This window comes from Monodelphis domestica, chromosome 5 (assembly GCF_027887165.1).
Source record: "Monodelphis domestica isolate mMonDom1 chromosome 5, mMonDom1.pri, whole genome shotgun sequence".
Classification (NCBI taxonomy): domain Eukaryota; kingdom Metazoa; phylum Chordata; class Mammalia; order Didelphimorphia; family Didelphidae; genus Monodelphis; species Monodelphis domestica.
In genome coordinates this window covers 104,147,465-104,166,316 of record NC_077231.1, presented here as the reverse complement: position 1 = coordinate 104,166,316, position 18,852 = coordinate 104,147,465, and the positions used below count along the sequence as shown (strand labels likewise).

The 18,852-nt window shown below is 36.6% G+C and overlaps 1 protein-coding gene across 7 annotated transcripts in view; it reads right to left on the bottom strand.

The window, feature by feature from the left end:
* The window catches only part of PPHLN1 (periphilin 1), a 176,985-nt gene that overhangs the window by 53,159 nt on the left and 104,974 nt on the right, over positions 1 to 18,852 (bottom strand). For all 7 annotated transcript variants that reach the window (XM_007503151.3, XM_007503152.3, XM_007503153.3 and 4 more), the window contains one exon: positions 17,763 to 17,903. In XM_007503151.3, coding sequence (XP_007503213.1) covers positions 17,763 to 17,903 — 141 coding nt within the window. The remainder of the gene's footprint in view (positions 1 to 17,762; positions 17,904 to 18,852) is intronic.

Below are 18,852 nucleotides of genomic sequence, written 5' to 3'. Positions count from 1 at the left end.
TCCAGTGACATAACCTTTTGCATGGCACCTTGTGCCAGAGGCCATCATACCCTGAACAGCTGACTAGGTTGAGGAAAGGATGTCTGCAAAGCAGACACCAGAATGAGGGTCCCCCGCTGATTCCCCTCTGTGATTTCTCTCCCTAAAGTTTCCCCTCTAATAGACTTGTTATGATTATTATTCTCTCCCCAATATAGAAGAAATAATATGAAATCAAATATTTATAGGATCAATAAATATATACCCTACTTTAAGGCCCCTAGATTAATACCCCCAAAAGATTGCAATTACAAAATTAAAGCCCAAATATTACTGCCCATGACCCCTCCTTTCTCAAGCACAAGACACTCTACAAGGACCTACAATAAACACCAGCCAAAAGCTTGAGTACTATAATGAATCTTTTCCTAGTTACCACATTCCAATGAATTTGTCAGAACAGAAGCCAAGCAGCATTGCTAGGCACTTTAAAGTAACACAAGAAAAAGAGAACTTGTAAATTGAGGAAAACCCCAAAATGGGAGATGTTTTGCTGTTCATCTCCCAAGCAATTATGATGGAAAGTGAAAGCTGACCAAAACTACAATGATCTGCTCAGCAGGTCAAGGGGTACTGTGATAAAGGATGAATGGTTTGCAAAAAACTGAGAAATGTAAACCTCAGGGTGGGTGATTGTGCACCAGGAAGTGCATTAATGGACACAGATCAGACTGCATTAAAGGGCATTGCAGTCTGTATGCCTCTGTGTGGGCAAAATTATTGTTGGTATATTGTTTTTGTAGGGCTGTGTGTGTATATATGTGTGTGTGTGTATATTTTATTTTTTTGTTTATTTCGAATCCCTAGGAAACAATGACGTCAAGAAAGAGAAAAATTGACTTGGTGTATAGGATATTCAAAGAACAGTGGACTTATTACTTTTTCATGCTGTACAAGGAAAGATCTGTGTGTTTGATATGCCAGAATACAGTGTCTATGTTCAAAGAATACATTTTGCGTTGACACTAGCAACATAAAGATAAATATGATTGGTGAAGAGGTGAGAAAAGATTAAATATTAAAACTGAAAAATACCTTGACAACTCAGCAAAACACTTTTGGGAATCAGAAGCAGCTAAATATTTCATCACTGAGAGCAAATTTTCAAGTTGCCAAGCTAATAGTGTGCACTGGCAGACCATTTGTGTAGAGAGAATTTATTAAAGAGTGCCTTCTTTCTGTTGCCAAAGAGATGTGTCCAGAAAAGACAGACTTATTTAGTACAGTTAATCTTTCAGGATCTACAATTACACAAAGGATTGAAGAAATGGGAATCAATTTGCATCAGCATTTGTAAAAACTCCGCAAGAAAACTTTCCTATTTTTCCTTGCTCGTGATTCTGCACAACTTCTAATTTTCATCCATGGGACAAATGACAATTTTGAAGTCACAGAAGAGCTTGCTGCACTGCAAAGCATCAAAGGATCAATTATGGGAGAGGATATCTATGAAAAGGTTTCCCAAACTGTGAAGGATTTGGAGCCGTACTGGGCTAAACTAGTCAGTGTGACAACTGATGGTGCTCCTAGTATGGTGGGGTCAAAAAAGGAGTAATTGCTTGCATTAACCAAGAGATGGACAAACGTAACCATTCTTATCCAATAGCCATACACTGCTTCATCCACCAACAAGCACTGCTACGTAGTAAATTATTGAAATAGGATTCTGTTATAAAAATTGTGGGATCTTGTGTTAATTAACTTCATTAGAGCTAATGCTCTAAACCACAGACAATGTCAGGAATTTCTGTCCGAGCTAAATGTTGCCTATGAAGATGTTCTGTACCACTCAGAAGTCCATTGGCTGAGTCGAGGGACAGTTTTGTGGCATTTCTATGACTTACTTCCACAGATTGCAACTTTTATGCTTTCAAAAAACAAAGAAGTACTACAGCTCAATGATGTAGAATGAAAATGACACCTTGCCTTTCTGACAGATGTAACAGAAATACTCAAAAATTTCAATGTGCAACTTCAACAAAAAGGGAAGCTCATCTGTGATGTGCAATTACATGTGAAAGCATTTGACATAAAATTAGGCCTCCATATCAAACAAGTGAAGGAGGAAAATTTCTGCCATCTCCCCTTAACTCAAAATCTATTAGTGGAAAAATACTTGATTGCATTCCCAAAAGAAACATGTGTGGTTTCACTGGAAAAGTTGCAAAAGGAGTTCCAATTCAGATTTAAAGAGCTTCATCTCCATGAATAGGACATACAGCTTTTCCATAACCCATCTTCTATTGACATTGAAAATGTGGATACAATTTACCAAATGTAACTGGCTGAACTGCAGAATTGTGACTCTCTGAAGAACACATTCAAATCAAGCACCTTGCCTAATTTGCATGCATCTCTCCCCTCTGAGACATAGCGTAATCTCAGGAACCATGCACTCAAAATGGCAACCATCTTTGGCAGCACTTATGTCTGTGAACAGACTTTTTCAAACATCTGAAATCTCCAACCAGATCTAGACTACCTGATGCATACTGACATCACTTGTTATGGCTAGTACTGACAAATATGGAACTGGACATTGAGGCCCGTAGTTCCAATTGAAATACTGGTCAGTTTGTTGATTTAAATTTACTTGTTCTTTATTTTAAATATTTTATTTGTTCCAGTATTTTTTTTTTACTTCAAAATAAGATATGTGCATTGTGCATAGGGATTTGTTCATAGTTTGTTTGTTTTTTTAATAGTCTGGCCATCCAATGGTTTGAGGGACAGTGAACTGGCCCCCTGTGTAAAAAGTTTGTGGACCCCTGCTCTAAATGATCATCCTAGTGCAAACACCAACAACATGGAAATAAGTTCTGATCAAAGACACATGTAAAACCCAGTGGAATTGCATGTTGGCTATGGGAAGGGTTGGGAGAGAGGGAAAGAATATGATTCTTGTAAGCAAGGAATAATGTTCTAAATTGACTAAATAAAATTTTCCAAAAAAAAGCATTGATGGAATTAATAAGAAAAACAAAGGTCTGGGGAAAAATTAGTTCTGTTCTGAGGATTTGAAGAAAGAAAAGGGAGAGAAAAGAATAAACATGTGAAAAAGAGAAAGAAAGAGGCAGAACTTGTCATATCAGGGAACTGAGGGTAGAAGATATATCTCACCTTTACTGGTCTAGACAAAGTACAGTTGCACACAGACACAGACAGACATACACACACAGAATACAGTTTGGTTTAGAAATACTTCAACCTGACTAGGAGAAAAAATGGAGACAGGAGCTGGTTGGGATGCTAATAAGGAGGAAAATGTAATCACAAGGGGAAAACATCCTGATCCTTAAGAAGAAAATTCAAAGGGGCATGAGGAAAACTAGAACTAAGAGATGCTCCAATATTGATAATGGCTAAATGATTGAGGTTATGAATGAAATGGAATATGATTGTGCCATACATTCTTTTAAAAAAGCAATCAATATAAAATAAACATTCAATTTCATATACATTTGCATTTTATGTTCTATGCTTGTTTGGGGCATATTTAAATTAAAATTATGTTTTCATCCTCTAGCAGATATTGGTCCATAGGCTGCAAATATTTTCAGAGTAGTCTTTTGGCAAATATTTGAGTGCTACAATATGTAAAGGCTAAAAGTTCCATGAAGTGGTATTTCTTTTTGCTTTTGAATCTGACAAAATATTTGACTACAGGAAGATTGGTGAGAGATTATGAATAATCTTGATAAAAAGTAAGATGAAAGAAAATATTTCTATTCTGTTGTTAGTATAAAATATCAAACTGTATATATAAAAATACTCATACCATGTTGGAAATGGATTTCAGCACAGTGCTTTGCACATAATAGGTGCTTATAAATGCTTTGTGTGTGATGCCTGATTGGTTAGTTGCCTTTAGCTATTCAATCAGACATCACACACATACTGCAAAAAACTTGAAAACCATTTTTTTTTTGTGTTTTCCATTGAATTTAGATTTATAAAACTAAAATGCTATTCCTATAACTGAAACTTCAAAAATATTTTACTGTCAAAATCAAGCTATATAGTTCTTTTTTACATAGATTTGTCTATTTTGTTCTAGACAAATGATTTTTTTTAGTTCTACAGTATAACCAGAGAGATATAACTTACAATAAGAAACCCAACAGGGTACTAATGCTAAACATACCAATTTAAAGCATAGTGTTTAATTTATGTATATATGTGCATATATTTTATTCTTAACTTGGCAAATAGCAAGTAAAATGGGCATTTGTATATAGAAAATGACTGTAATGAATTAGATATTTAAGTTTATGATTTTTTCCCTAAAACTCATTCCAGTTATTAAAATTGTAAGCAAAGAGAAAAAGCCAATCTGGGCTGTTAGAAAATCCCCCTACTGAGACAGAAAGACCAACAAATTTAAGTTTTGAATTAAATATATTGGAAATTGTTCCCTACTATCTTTTTAAGCCTTTACCTTTTTGTCTTTGAGTCAATACTCTGTATTGATGCTAAAACAAAAAAGCAGGAAGGACTAGGCAAACTGGGTTAAGTGACTTGCCCAGGGTTATTTGGCTAGGAAGTGTCTTAGGCCACATTTGAAGCCATAATCTCTCAACTCCAAGCCCAGTTGTCTATCTACTGTGCTGCCTAGCTTCCATGCTCCTTACTATTCTTTATAATAAATTACAAAAGGCATTATAGAAGATATAACCACACTATAAGAATTTAGAACTATTTAGAGGAAAAGTTCTTTAATTTATTAAAATGAAATCAGCAACTCTCAATTCTAATATGGAATATCTCTGAATGATATAAAGAATTCCAAAAGATACTTAAAACACAAGTTCTATTCATAGAAGTTAATATAATTAATAATATTTCTGGTTCTAAATTGTGTTCATCTAGGGGGCAGCTGGGTGGATCAGTGGCTTGAGAGCCAGGCCCAGAGACAGGAGGTCCTGGGTTCAAATTTGACCTCAGACATTTCCTAGCTATGTGACCCTGAGCAAGTCCCTTTACCTACATTGCCTAGCCCTGACCACTCTTCTGCCTTAGAACCAATACACAGTACTGATTCTAAGACAGAAGGTAAGGGTTTAAAAAAAATTAAATAAATAGTATTAAACTAAAATAGCATTTAAGATTTTTTTTGTGGGAGAAGACTGCATTTCCTTATCCTATTCAAGCTGGAAGTACAGCAGCCATTCATGCCTCTAATCACGTTAATACTGGGTGCTTATACCAAGTCCATCCAAAATATGGGGAAGGTTGGGCTGAAGGGAAAGGAAAAAGAAGTCTAAGCTTTCTAAAGAGGGGAGCAGTTTATTCCCACATTGAGTTTGAGCTTAGTTCAGGCACTGATCATTTTAGCACTATAATCCAGAACTCAAGCAATGTTCTAGCCTCAATATCCACTGAAAGGAGGAATTACAGGCCTAACTTACCATGCCCGGCACATTAAAGATATTAAATGGGGATTTTACTAACTAGTACTTTACATATCACCCAAGCAAAACTAAATTTCTAGATTGAAACATATGGCAAAACACTGTGATCTTTTATTTTAATCACAGTAAACATTTAATAATGGGCCAATATTTAGTTTGTATATGCTTTTATATATAAACATTGTATTTCTCAATTGAGTGTCTTTGAGGCAGAAACTATTTCATTTTTGTCTTTGTATTCCCAGTGCCTAGCATAGTACCTAATAGGATCTTAATAAGTGACTACTGATTGATTGCATCTGCCTAAATTCCCCAGTACTGTTGAAGATACTGCTAAATAAATCAGAAATATATTTTGTGAATCTTAAAAAATACTCAGACTGTACTTTAGAAGATTTGATTTAGCTATTCACTTATTGTAACAATGGAGATACTTGGTCTAACAAAAATCAGGAATATCTTGGGAACTTTACATTACTTCACCCATACTTAGACATACTTTAGGGGAAGATAAAAGTTGTAAACTCCTGATTGAACAATGAAGGTACTTAATTCATACCTTATAGTGAAGCTAGATCTTTAAGCTAAGTCTATTTTTAGATCTAATACAAAAGGGTGTTAAGTACCTATAAAGTGTTAAATTAATCACAAAAAGGTCAAGTAACTCACAAAAGGCAAGCTTAACAAAGAAGTGTGAATTACTCAAAAGATATAATCTAACCAGGGAAGATAAGAACTAAAGAGTGGTGAAAACTAAAGAATGGGCAGTCCTAGAAAAAAAGCGTGTACTGTGATTGGTAGACGCAAAAATTTAGGAGAGGTGACATAAGAAAAAAAATCTCTTAAAAAGGAGGCTAAAAGTCAGTTTAGGATATTCTGAACTCAGTTCAGGAGACTGAGTTCAGTGGAAGACTGGCGCTTCCTTGGAGATGGTCTCATGGTGAGTGATAAGACTGACTCCCTTTCCCTTAGGCTCAGAGAGGCCTTTAGCTACTACTGCCTGGCTCAGTGTATCTGTACATAGATATGTATGTAGATATAGTTACATTAGTTACATATATGAATTTTATTCCTAACTGAGCAAACAGAAAGTAAAATGAGTATTTGCATAAAGAAGAAAGGCTATATGTGAAAATATGACTCCACAAGATGTACAGTTTGCTTTTTAGTTTTTCAGCTGTGGCACGATAGGGAATAGGTCTCAAAATAATAAAGGCCTGCATTCAAGTTATATCTCTGACACACTGTGGTTGTGACCTTAGTAAGTTATTTAGCCTCTCATAAGCAGCTTTCTAAGCCTATAAGTCTTGATGAGGGTGACAACCTTAGTTGGCAGAAGGAGTTGACAAAACCAGGGAATCCCATATACCAGTGAAACCACAAAGAGACATTTTAGAAATAGATTATTGGAGCAAAAATCTAAATTACCAAGAAACTAAAGTAGTAAAAATGAACAGATTAATTGATATCAATTTCATTGAGTTATTGTGTAATCTGTATAAAAGAATCTAAATAAAGATGATCTATCCTAATGATGCCCAAACAGTGTAAATTATTCAGAATAAAAATATGGCCAAAGAATCTAGTACTTTTATCAACAATTAATCAATTAATAAATATTTATTAGGCCCCTACTATGTGCCAGTGAGGGGAAGCTAAGTGGTACAGTGAAGAAGTACAGTGTCAGACCTGGAATTGGAAGTATTCTTCTTCCTGAGTTCAAATCTGGTCTCAGACAATTACTACTGTATGACTCCGATTAAGCCACTTAACCCCGTTTGCTTCAGTTTCCTCATCTATAAAATGGTCTGGAGAAATAAATGGAAAACCATTCCAGTATCTTTACCAAGGAAACTCCAAATGGAGTCACAAAGAACTATACACAGTTGAAACAACTGAAGAACAAACAATATGTACCCGTGAAGGAGAAATGGCAGCTAAGGGCAACACCTATTTAGAATGTAAACTCACTCATAATATCTTACATTGGAAGACACTGGAAGATTATGATTAGTATCTTCTCCTAAAGCACAGAAGGGGCCTAGCCCTTACTACTCTTCTGCCTTGGAACCAATACACAGTATTAATTCCAAGATGGAAGGTAAGGGTTTAAAATAATAATAATAATAATAATAATAATAATAATAATAATAATAATAATTAATTTTTTTTTAAAGCATAGAAGGGAAAAGGAGAAATTACAGAAAGTTTAGTTATAAAAAGCTTAGTATTTAAGAATGAAACTAGAGAAAAATAAACAACTAACGAAAAAGTTACATGAAAATTCCTAAAACAACCTACTTTCTGTTTCAATAAAATGTAAATGCCAAATCTAGGTCCCAACATTACAGCTTCTGATTGATGACTGTTTCTACTATCAATCATATTTTTTCCCCTCTTAGTTCTTTAGTTCTCTAATCTTGGTTCCTTACCTACTACCTATAAAAAAATACCCCAATCCTCTCCAACCTTAAAAATCATTCACTAAATCCTACTATCTTAAATAGGATCATCCTCTAACATTTGTTCTCTTCCTACTTGACCAATGACTCATATTGGTCTCCTTTGTTAGATCTTCATCTATGCCAAACAAACTCACTGTGGATGTCCCCCAAGACTGCTCTGGGTCTTTTCAGTAATTACTGAGGCCGATTACTTTACAATCTCTAAAAAAACTTTGTAAGTCTAATTTACCAAAAGTATTTTTGATAAAGTGGAATAACAAGGTAAAGGTTAAATTTTACAAATATTATTTTAGAGTAGAAAACCTCTTTTAGAGTCCACTTAATTCAAGTAAATCCAACAAGCATTTATCAAGTGCCTGTCATGGGCCTGGTACTGTGCACTGGGGACACAAAAACAAAAATGAAATAATCCATATCTTCAAAAAGCTTATATTTTAATAATGCTAATAAGACTAATATCAATAAATAGCTTTTACACAGTGCCTACTATGTGCTTGGCGCTGTGCTAGGCACTTTATGAATATTATCGCATTTGATCCTCATAACCACCTAGGAAGTAGGTGCTATCATTATCCCCATTTTATAGATGAAGAAATGGAGACAAATAGAGCTTAAGTGATTTGCCCAAGGTCACATACCTAGTAAATTTCTGAGGCAAGATTTGAATTCCAAGGCCAGTGCTCTAACCATGACAAAACCTAGTTGCCAAGGGAATATGTTCCCCAATAAATACAAAATATACATAAAATGAACATAATGATGATTAGGGGAACAATAATGAGTAAACCTGATAGGTACTTTGTAGGACATGACACCTGAGGTGAAATCTAGAAGGAAACTTGGAAGGTAATAATGAGAAGGGAGAGCATCTCAAGCACAGGGAAAAGCATGTGCAAAAACAGAGATGCAGAAGATAAGAGAATATTGTAAAACAGTTATATCAAAGTACTCCAGTTTAGTTAGAAAGTGGAGTCGAGGACAAGGAACAGTGTTTAACCAACATAGAAAGAAAAGATGAAGTCAGGTTGTGAAAGGTTCTAAAGGACAAAGAGAAGAGTCTGCATTTTATTTTTGAATCAATAAGGAGTATCTGAAGCTTTTTGATCAGGGAAGTGACATGATCAGGCTTAACCTTTGAGAATATAAACGTTGTACTGTGATTGAGAGAAATGGGCAAAGACTGAAGAGATGCAATGCAAAGAAGAGTTCAAGAGAGCAGATAGAATCCCCCAGACCCATCAGGGGAGGGGAGATAATTCTATGGAAGGTTCGAAAGGAAGAGCAGTTGGCAAAAGCCGCCTTCTATACACTTCTTCTTCAGTGGTCTTCACTTCACCACCTAACTTTACTTCTCTCTGGACAATCTTGCTGAAAGAGGAAGGCTGAAGAACTGCTTGGCTTTTACATTCCTTGACCTGGCTGAAATGAAAGGGTCTGGCCCAGAGAAGATCTCAGCTGAATATAAAACTGTTTTCCCTTAAGGGAGGTCAACTTTATTTCTGTTGAAAGGAATTTGAATTGAGGAAAACCCCTTTCCCTCTCTCCTTTTAATTTCCCCATTCCCCCTTTCCCAAAAGAGAATAAATTAGATAAGAAATTTTCTTTCAACCTTTGTAGTAGGAGGAAGAATTTAAAATATTCAAAGCAGAAGATTGGGGAGGGAATGACTTACTGTCTGTTAAGCAAAGATCCCATTAGGCTGCCTAGCAGGGAAAACAAGAAAGAAGGTGTGTCTTGGAATACAGTCCCCTTATCTCAACCTGTTTCTTGGGGTAACATCTATTCAGTCCCCATCTCTCAGTATTCCCCTCCACTACAGTAGTCATGGAGAACAGACAAGAATAGAAACACTGAGATGTAGTGCTTAACCAGGTTAGAAGTGGAGAAGACCTGGACAAGTGGATAAGAGGTATTATGAAACTAAAATTACTAAGACTTTGCAATTGGTTAAATATGGAGAGGTGAGAAAAAAGAAAGGCCTAAGAGAATATCACTTTTAGACTAGAACCATCAGTGGTGGGAAGAATGAGGGCACACTCAACAATAACATTAGGTTAGGAGTGTTGAGGGAGAAAGATATGAGTCTTGCTTTGGGTGCTTTGGGCTTAAAATGTGTAAGAGCAGCATGCAAAGGTAAGAATGGAATGTTCGAAGAAGACATGATTGACAGATGAAGACCGTTGGAAAAGGAGGATCATGGGAGAAGAACAATGACCTGGGGGAGCTCTGAGAGGAACTCTGGGTTTTTGAGTTTGGATCTTAAGGTGAAAGGAAGAGTCTTATCTTGCTAAAGATCTGTCAAAAGCCTGCTGAAGGTTATCTAAGTGAAAAGCCCAAGGACTTCTCCAGAAAAGTGATACTACATCTTAATATCTCTAATAACATTTGCAGAGAGATTCAGGTCTCATCAGAAATGTGGGGGGCTTCAGACTCATGGCCCGAGAGCCAGACCCCCTATCAGCCTTGTTGCATCTAGTCTTTCTGTGACCCCTTTAGTATTTAATTTAGCTTAAAATAATTGGGAGGTGAGGATAAATTCTGATCTTGCTTTGAAGCAGTCTAAACCAAGGACCTCGTGTGGACTTAAGAAATAGGAATACCGATAACCTCTAACCGAACCTCACACATCCTGATATCTTGTAGTATTAAACTATTCAAACACAGTCAGATAGCAAAGAGGAATTATAGTAGGAGCTTGGAGGAAGCCGCTCACTGGGGTTACTGATCAGCCATTGCTAAGTGCTGGTCAAGACCTCTCCCCCTCTGAGTCAGAGGACTAGGCAGGGAGGCTTGTCTTCCTGGTAGATTTGTGCTCAGGAATTTTGGGGATACCCCATCCATCATTGAACAGGGGAGACTTCCCTTCAACTCCCTATCACCAACTTATCACTGGGGATCTTCAGTTTTTCAAGTTATACCTTTTGAACCACAGCCTAGGAAGAGTGAGAGCAATAGGAGTCACTCCACCTTAACTCATATCTTTCCTCTCTCATCTGTATACAAGCGGCTGCTTCCTTAAACCAACAAACACCATCACCCTAAATAATCATTACAGAAGTCTTGTAGCACATGACATTATAAAAGAGATCACTGAGAAAAAGCCATTGGGGTTCATCAAAACTGTCTTGCCTGGAGAGATAATCATAACAAGGTAGAGAAGGGTCAACAGTTTAAAAAGAGTCTCAATATGTCTGAATATTTCTCAAACTACCAGTCCATGGCTAATGAGCGCTCTGGGGACAGAAGCATGCCCATTGCCAAGGAGCTGGTGGGTTCAATAATCCTTAGCAATATTAATTAGCTCCTGAACCAACACAGGATCCTTTGGGAACTTACCTGGAATCTTTCTAATATTCTCATCCATATAATTATTTCGAAATATATGGATAACATTAGTGGACCTCTTCAGGTCCTGGGAGATCTGCCAGCCAGAATTCAAGCTTCTTGGCATAGCCAGAACCTTGCTGCGACTGCTGTTTGTGTGATGAGAAAACCTTCAACTGGCTCTGTAGCTTTAGAAGGATAAGGAAGGCTCTATCTATTCCCATGTGAATAGATAACAATTGGCGAGAGGCTTGGCTTGAGTCTTACTAGGGACCACATATGTAGTCACAGTCTAAGTCAGTGCCTGCTCTGCAAGATAGCTATTTTCAACTAGGGCAAAACAGTGCTATATTTGTTAAGTCATACAGTGCCCTTCAGTTAAGCAGAGATGCAGTCTTGGTGGATGGGAGATGAAAGACAGTCCTGTAGAAACGTTTCTATTAAAAAGTTAAAAGAAGTCCTCTTCTCTTTTGAAAAAGAGTATATAATGTGACTGAACCTAAAGGTTCCTTAAGGACTAGAAAACAAATCTATTTTCTACCAAAACAGAAAGTCAAGTAAGGCAATAAATTTGTAAAGGAAATCTATACTGAGAGATGCCAGAAAACTGACAATGAAACGTGCCTTCCACATCTTAACAGAAATGTGAATGTGAAGTGTGAAGTGTAAAATGGGACATATATTTTCAGACAAAGCCTACATGTGACTTGTTTTGCTTGATTATATTTTTTAGAAGGAAGGTGCTCTATTGAAAGGTGGGAAAATCAGAAAAAAGAGACAGCAATATAAAAAAAAATAAAGATCATGAATAAAATATTAAAAAATAATTTATTAGTAAGGTAAAAGTTTGCCTTTATTAGGGACAGAGCTCTAAGAGAAAGAAGAGACTTTTCCAGCAACCCTACGTTTTAGGGAGGGAAATGGCAAAGATGATAAATTTAGCAAAGAATTAAATTAGGATTATTTATAGTTCATCTTCTCAAACGAACAGCTTTACTATATGAAAAAAATAGAAAGAATAATGTATGAGAATTAACAGAACTGGGTTTTATTCAGATATCAATTAATTATGTTACCTTGGTTAAATTATTTCATCTCTTTTAACCTTAGTTGCTTTATCTGCAAAATGAAGGGGTTAGACTACATCAAAATTTCCTAACCTAGGATCTCTAAACCAAGGGGTCCATGAACAGAATCCAGAGGATCAAGAAATAGTGAAAAAGCCAAGGTGACTTCTAGGCTGAAAGCCTGAGGGATTGGAAGGATGGTTCTACCCTCTATCATAAAAAAAAGAAGTCAGTAGATGGGAGAGCAGTTAGGGGGAAAGATTGTGAGTTCTGTTTTATACATATGAGTTTCAGATGTCTACTGGATGTCCAGCTCCTGATGTCTAAAAGATTGTTTGAGATATGAGATTTGAGTTGAGAGATTAGGGCAGGAAAGAAGGATTTAAGTTATCACCACACATTCCTGAATTGATAAATATAGTCAAGGGATATGAATAGGCAGTTTTCAGATGAAGAAATCAAAGCTATCAATAACAACATGAAAAAATGTTCTAAATCCCTCTTGATCAGAGAAACTAAACTAATCAGAGAAACTAAAACAATTCTGAGGTACCACCTCAGACCTATGAGATTAGCCAATATAACAGTAAAGAAAAATGATAAATGTTGGATGGGATATGGCAAGACTGGGACACTAATGCATTGTTGGTGGAGTTCTTAACTGATCCAACCATTTTGGAGAGTAATGCATACCCTTTGATCCAGTAAAATCACTACTAGAACTGTATCCCAAAGATATCATTAAAAAGGGGGAAAGGGCTTACTTGTATAAAAATATAGCAGCTTTTTTTGTAATGGCAAAGAATTGGAGATTAAGGCTGAACAAATTGTGGTATATGATGGTGATGAAATACTATTGTGCTCAAAGGAATAATGAGCAGGATGATTTCAGAAAAAATGCTGGTAAGACCAACGTGAACAAATGCAGAGTGAAATCAGCAGAACCAAGATAACATTGTCCACAATAAAAGCAATACTATACGATGATCATCTATGAAAGACTTGGCTAGTCTCAGTAATACAATGATCTAAGACAGTTCTGAAGGACTTGTGACAAAGAATGCTATTCACTTCCAAAGAAAGAATTCTTTGATTCATAATGCAGAACAAAGCATACCATTTTTCACTGTAATTTATTTGTATTTGTTTTGGGGTTTTGGTTTTATATGAGCATTCTCTTACAACAATATCCAACATGTAAATAATTTTTGCATGATAATACATGTATAACCCAGATCAAATTGCTTACCATCTCCTGGAGGGGGTAGGGAAAGGAAAGAGGCAATCTGGATCTTATAATTTCAGAAATCATATGTTGAGAACTATTATTACATGTAGTTGGGAAAATTAAAATATAATTTCCAGCAAAGACATAGTAATTAAATCCATGAAAGCTCATGAGAAGAGAAGAGGGCCCAGGACTACATCCTGAGGGACACACATATGATGTTTAGAGGGAATATATAAGAAGAAAAACTAATGTGAATTTCAAAAACTACTCAACCCCATTCAGACCATTTTTTGGAAGATGGGATTTAGCTATTTCCTGATCAATAACAATAGAGATACTTGGAATAACAGAAATAGGTCTTGGAAACTACAATCTCCACCCTACTCAGGGTAAGAAGGGCTACAGCAAAACTCAAGATTTAATTATTTGAGAATATGGCCTTCAACAGACATGTGCAAGGACAGACCTCTGGGCGGTCCTAGGTCAAGCTAGAGCCACCATTGGCACATGTGAGAGACAGGAAGTGAGGTAGAGGACAGCTCAGGAGTTCTGGGGACTTCCTGAGAGGAGAAAGAGAGAGGTTGTTGGAGCCTGGTGCTTGTAGTGGAGGAGCCCACAGACTCTTTCTTCATTTTGGTCACGTGAGTGATAGGGACTGATCTCTTTTCTTTGCCTCGGCTATCCAGGGCTTTGGGCCTTTGGCTCAGCCTAAGCAGAGTGGGTATTTAAGCCCTATTTCCTTCTCTCTCTCTCTCTCTCTCTCTCTCTCTCTCTCTCTCATACTTTTCTTCCTCCTGTTTGTAATTAAAACACCATAAAAAGGTTGACAGCTGACGAGTTTTCATTTAGGAATTACATAGCTGAATTCCTTGGCGACCTTAAATTAATATATATCAGTCTTTTTAAAGTGATTTCCCTATCACACTAACAAAGGAGAGATCAGATAGGTAGGAGGAAATCAAGAGAGAGCAGTGTCTCCAAAACATAGAGAAACAGTATCAAGGAGGATGGGGTGATCACCATTGTCAAAGGATGCAGAAAGGCCAAGGAGAATAGGGAATGAATAAAAGGTCATTAGATTCAGGAACTAAGAGATCATGAGTAACCTTGGAGAGAGCAGCATCAGAGGAATGGTATGGTTAGTAACCAGGCAGTAAGGGGTTGAGAATAGAATGAAATGCTAGAAACTGGAGACATCTATTATAGATGGTATTTTTTATTAATTTAGCTGCAAGGGAAGTAGAGAAACAGGACAATAGTTAATGGGAAGAGAGAAAGGCTCAAGGGAGGGGTGTTTTTCAGGGTAGAGGAGATGTGAACATATTTTTAGGCAGTAGGAAATGAGTAAGGCAGCACAGTGCCTGAAGTCAGTAAGACTTACCTACCTGAGTTAAAATCTGGTCTTTAACACTTAGCTGTGTTACCCTGGGCAAGTCACTTCACCCTATTTGCCTCAATTTCCTTATCCATAAAATGAGCTGGAGAAGGAAATGATAAACCACTCCAGTTTCTTTGTCAAGAAAACCCCAAATTAGACATGATTGAAATGACTGAACAATAAGAAAATGAATGAGGAGAAAGGGAAAGATTGAAAGTGAGAGTGGGGCTGAGAGGAGACCATCAGTTGAAGGAGACAAGACAGAGTAGGATCACCTGTAAACCTTAAAATTTCTTAGACTTATGAATGTTGGAAATTTCCCCATTGGGAAATTTCATAATTGAAAAATCTCCTACTGATAGTAAGAACTCTATTGGAATATGAAACTCCTTGGCATGAGAGGATCCTTCTCCTCCCTACTTAAGACTACTTTAGGACAGAAACCTTTTGCTAAACAATGGAAAGGGCTTTGACCTATGCTTAAGCATAGAACAGGAAGTTCTTTGAGTCATGATTGATTTTAGAATTGTTACAATAGAGATACTTGGAATGACAGAACCAGGTCTTGGAAACTATAATCTCCACCCTACTCAGAGTAACAGGATTTAGGAAGGGCTGCAGCAAAGATCAAGATTTAATTATTTGAGAATATGACCTTCAACAAACATGTGCAAAGGGGGCAGACCTCTGGGAGGTCCTGGGTTAAGCCAGAGCCACCATTGGCAGAGGGGAGAGATCGACAGCAATTGGTAGATGGGAAAACTGAGGGGAGGGAACTTAGATTTTTGGCTTAAAGATAGCGGGGTCTGAGGACTGAGGAGGTGGATGCTCTGAAGGAGGTCTGAGAGGAGAGAGGTCCTGGAGGGAGAGCTCCTGGAGAGGTCTTGAAGGAGGCTGTGGAAGGAGAACTCAGGAGGAGTCAGGAGGAGAATTCTCTGGAAACATTTCTTGAAAGGAGGCTCTCTTGAAGGTGGAGCCTGAGGTTGGCATGAGAAGCCTTACCTAGAGAGATCTTGGGTGAGTGATAAAACCAACTGACTGATTTATTCATTCTTATTCCTTTCTTACTTTCTCTCTTTTTCTATTGATTAATCAGTGTATTATAAATTAAATTTCTCTATAAAACCCAGTTGGCTTGGGCATATTCATAAATTCCCTGGCGACCATCTTATATTTATATAAAACCAAGACACAGTAGAAACATATTTCAGCGGTCATAATTGATATATATATTTCCCTTGCTCCCAAACATTTTAATTATCACAGTTTATGACTCCCACTCTCTTATCTACAACTATTTGACACTCAAAACTAATTTAAATCTAACACACCTGAACAAGGGGTTAGCTTGATAAGGAGTGAGACCACTTCATCATATGAGACAAGGGTGAGGGAGGAGAAAATGGCAGAAGGTACCTGAAGTGATAGGGGATTAGGAAGAGAAGACAAGAGGGACTTGACAGAGAATGATTTCAATCTTTTTCTATAAATTATGAGGCAAAGTTCTCAGCTAAGCGAGGGAGGTTTAAGAAGGAATGGGAAGGTTTGGAAGAGCTACAGCAAAAAGTGGAATGATGAGCTGATAAACTAGAGAAGTACGGCAGAATTGCCTAGCAGCAAAGAGGCCCTGGTTGAGATTGTGCAACATAAATTTGTAGTGGACCCTCTCGGAAGAGTTGAGTGATTTTCTCTATCTTCAGCAGCAGCACATGTGTAGGTGTGATGAATGGTGGGACTAATCCAAGACTGAAGTTTGACTCAGCAACATGATAAGGAGGTTATAGATTCAAAAGAACAGAACTGGTTTGCCAAGGTGTTAAGATGGGGAGGAGAGAATATAGAGGCTATTGAAAGGAAGATGGCCTAGGAGAGAAGTGAGTAGAGTCATTGGCACACAGACACATTAGGGAAAGCAAGAAACCACTAAGAAATTAAATATTGATTCCAGGGTCATCACTATCCATTTATGCCACAAGCTGCCTCAAGATAACAGTAGCTAGCATTTATATAGCACCTACTCTGTAACAGGAACTATTTTAAGCACTTTACAAATATTGTCTCATTGAATTTCTAAAGAGTTTCATAATCTGAACCAGTAGTTTTATTTATTAGACTATTTTATTTATAATGGAGGAAATACACTTGCAATGGTCATTATTGATGTTTAGAAATTTGAAACTCTCCCACTTCCACTCCTACTTTAAAAAAAAAAATTTGACAATTTACAAAAGTGAAAAAATTTAAATTTATAATTCTTGATATTTTTATCTTGACATGTAAATTATTCAAATTATCCTACCTTCAGCATTCAATTTAGTTTATTAATAAATAAAGAGTTCTTTTCTGATTACTACATTAGGGAGGTTTCTAGAGCTGTGATAACCAAATTTTTTAAAAATATAGCTATCTATCACAAAAATGGACACTCATTCCTAATATATGTATTTTTTTCTTTACAAATTATATACATGTATTATTACAGTAATGTTGGTAAAACAGACTTTCCCCCCCTTCTTTCTGAAAGGAGTCATTATCAGCATTTAATGTGAAAGTATAGGGGGCAGCTGCCAGTGGATTGAGAGCCAGACCTAGAGACAGGAGGTCCTAGGTTCAAATCTGTCCTCAAATACTTCCTAGCTGTGTGGCCCTGGGCTGACAAGTCACTTAACTTCCATTACTTCGCCCCGACTGCTCTTCTGCCTTGGAAGGATTCTAAGCCAGAAGGTGAGGATTTTTTAAAAAATTAAGTATATATTAAAGTATATTTTCAATAATCTTCATCCATTGAAATGGTTGAGATAGTTGCAGTTAGCATAGCTTATAATGTATTTTGTTAAATCGGAATACCTGTTCAATTTCCTTGGTCTTTGACGCTATTGCTTTTGAGCGACTGGTTACCTGGTTGTCTTCAAACAGTTCTATACTATCTGTTGCATTTGTCTCAGGCTCTTCTGCTTGGTCATTGTATAATGGTGCTGAGGACCCAGCCTTTAAAAAGAATAAAACCAATATTAAATTACTTTTTTAAAAATAACATAACGGATAATTTTGATTATATGAAATTTAAAAGGTTTTTCATGGGCAAAATTAGAAGGAAAGCAGGAGACAGTGGAAAAAAATTTACAAGCTTCTTTGATAAAGGCTTCATTTCTTAAATATGTGAAGAATGGAGCCAATTTACAAAAATAAGAGCCATTCTCCAACTGAAAAATAGTCTAATCAGGTTTCAGAAAAAGACCTCAAGGCTACCAATAATCACAAGGAAAAAATGCACTGCTGATTGGAGAAAAGCAAATTCAAACAACTCTGAGCTACCACTTGAAGCTTATCAGATGGGCTAACTTGTCAGAAAAAGAAGATAATAAATGCTGAAGGAGATATGGAAAAATAGATGGACTAATGAGTTTTTGGTGGAACTATTACTTAATCAAATCATCCTAGAGAATAATTTGGAACTATGCCCAAAGGGCTATGAAACTATGTATACCTTTTGGTCCAGCAATATCACTACTTTCATCTGTACAAAAATATTTATCGTAGCTCATTTTTGTGATGACAAAGAATTAGAGACAGGGAAGATGGCCTTCAACTGGAGAATGGCTGAACAAGTCATGATATATGATTGTAATGGAGTAATATTATGCCATAATAAATTAAAATGGGGATGATTTTTTAAAAAGCTGGAAAGACTTATAAGAACACACACAAAGTGAAGTAAGCAGAATTGGGAGAACATGATACATGTTAACTGAAATATTTTAACTATGATTGCGTATGAAAGACACAGTGATCCAAGAGAATTTAAAAGAACTCATAAACTTTTCACTTTATTTTTCTTGCATTTTTGTGTGTCTGTGGTCTTTTTTTGCAACATTGCTAATAATGGAAATGTGTTTACATGACTTCATATGTAGAACTAATATACTGTCTTCCTTCT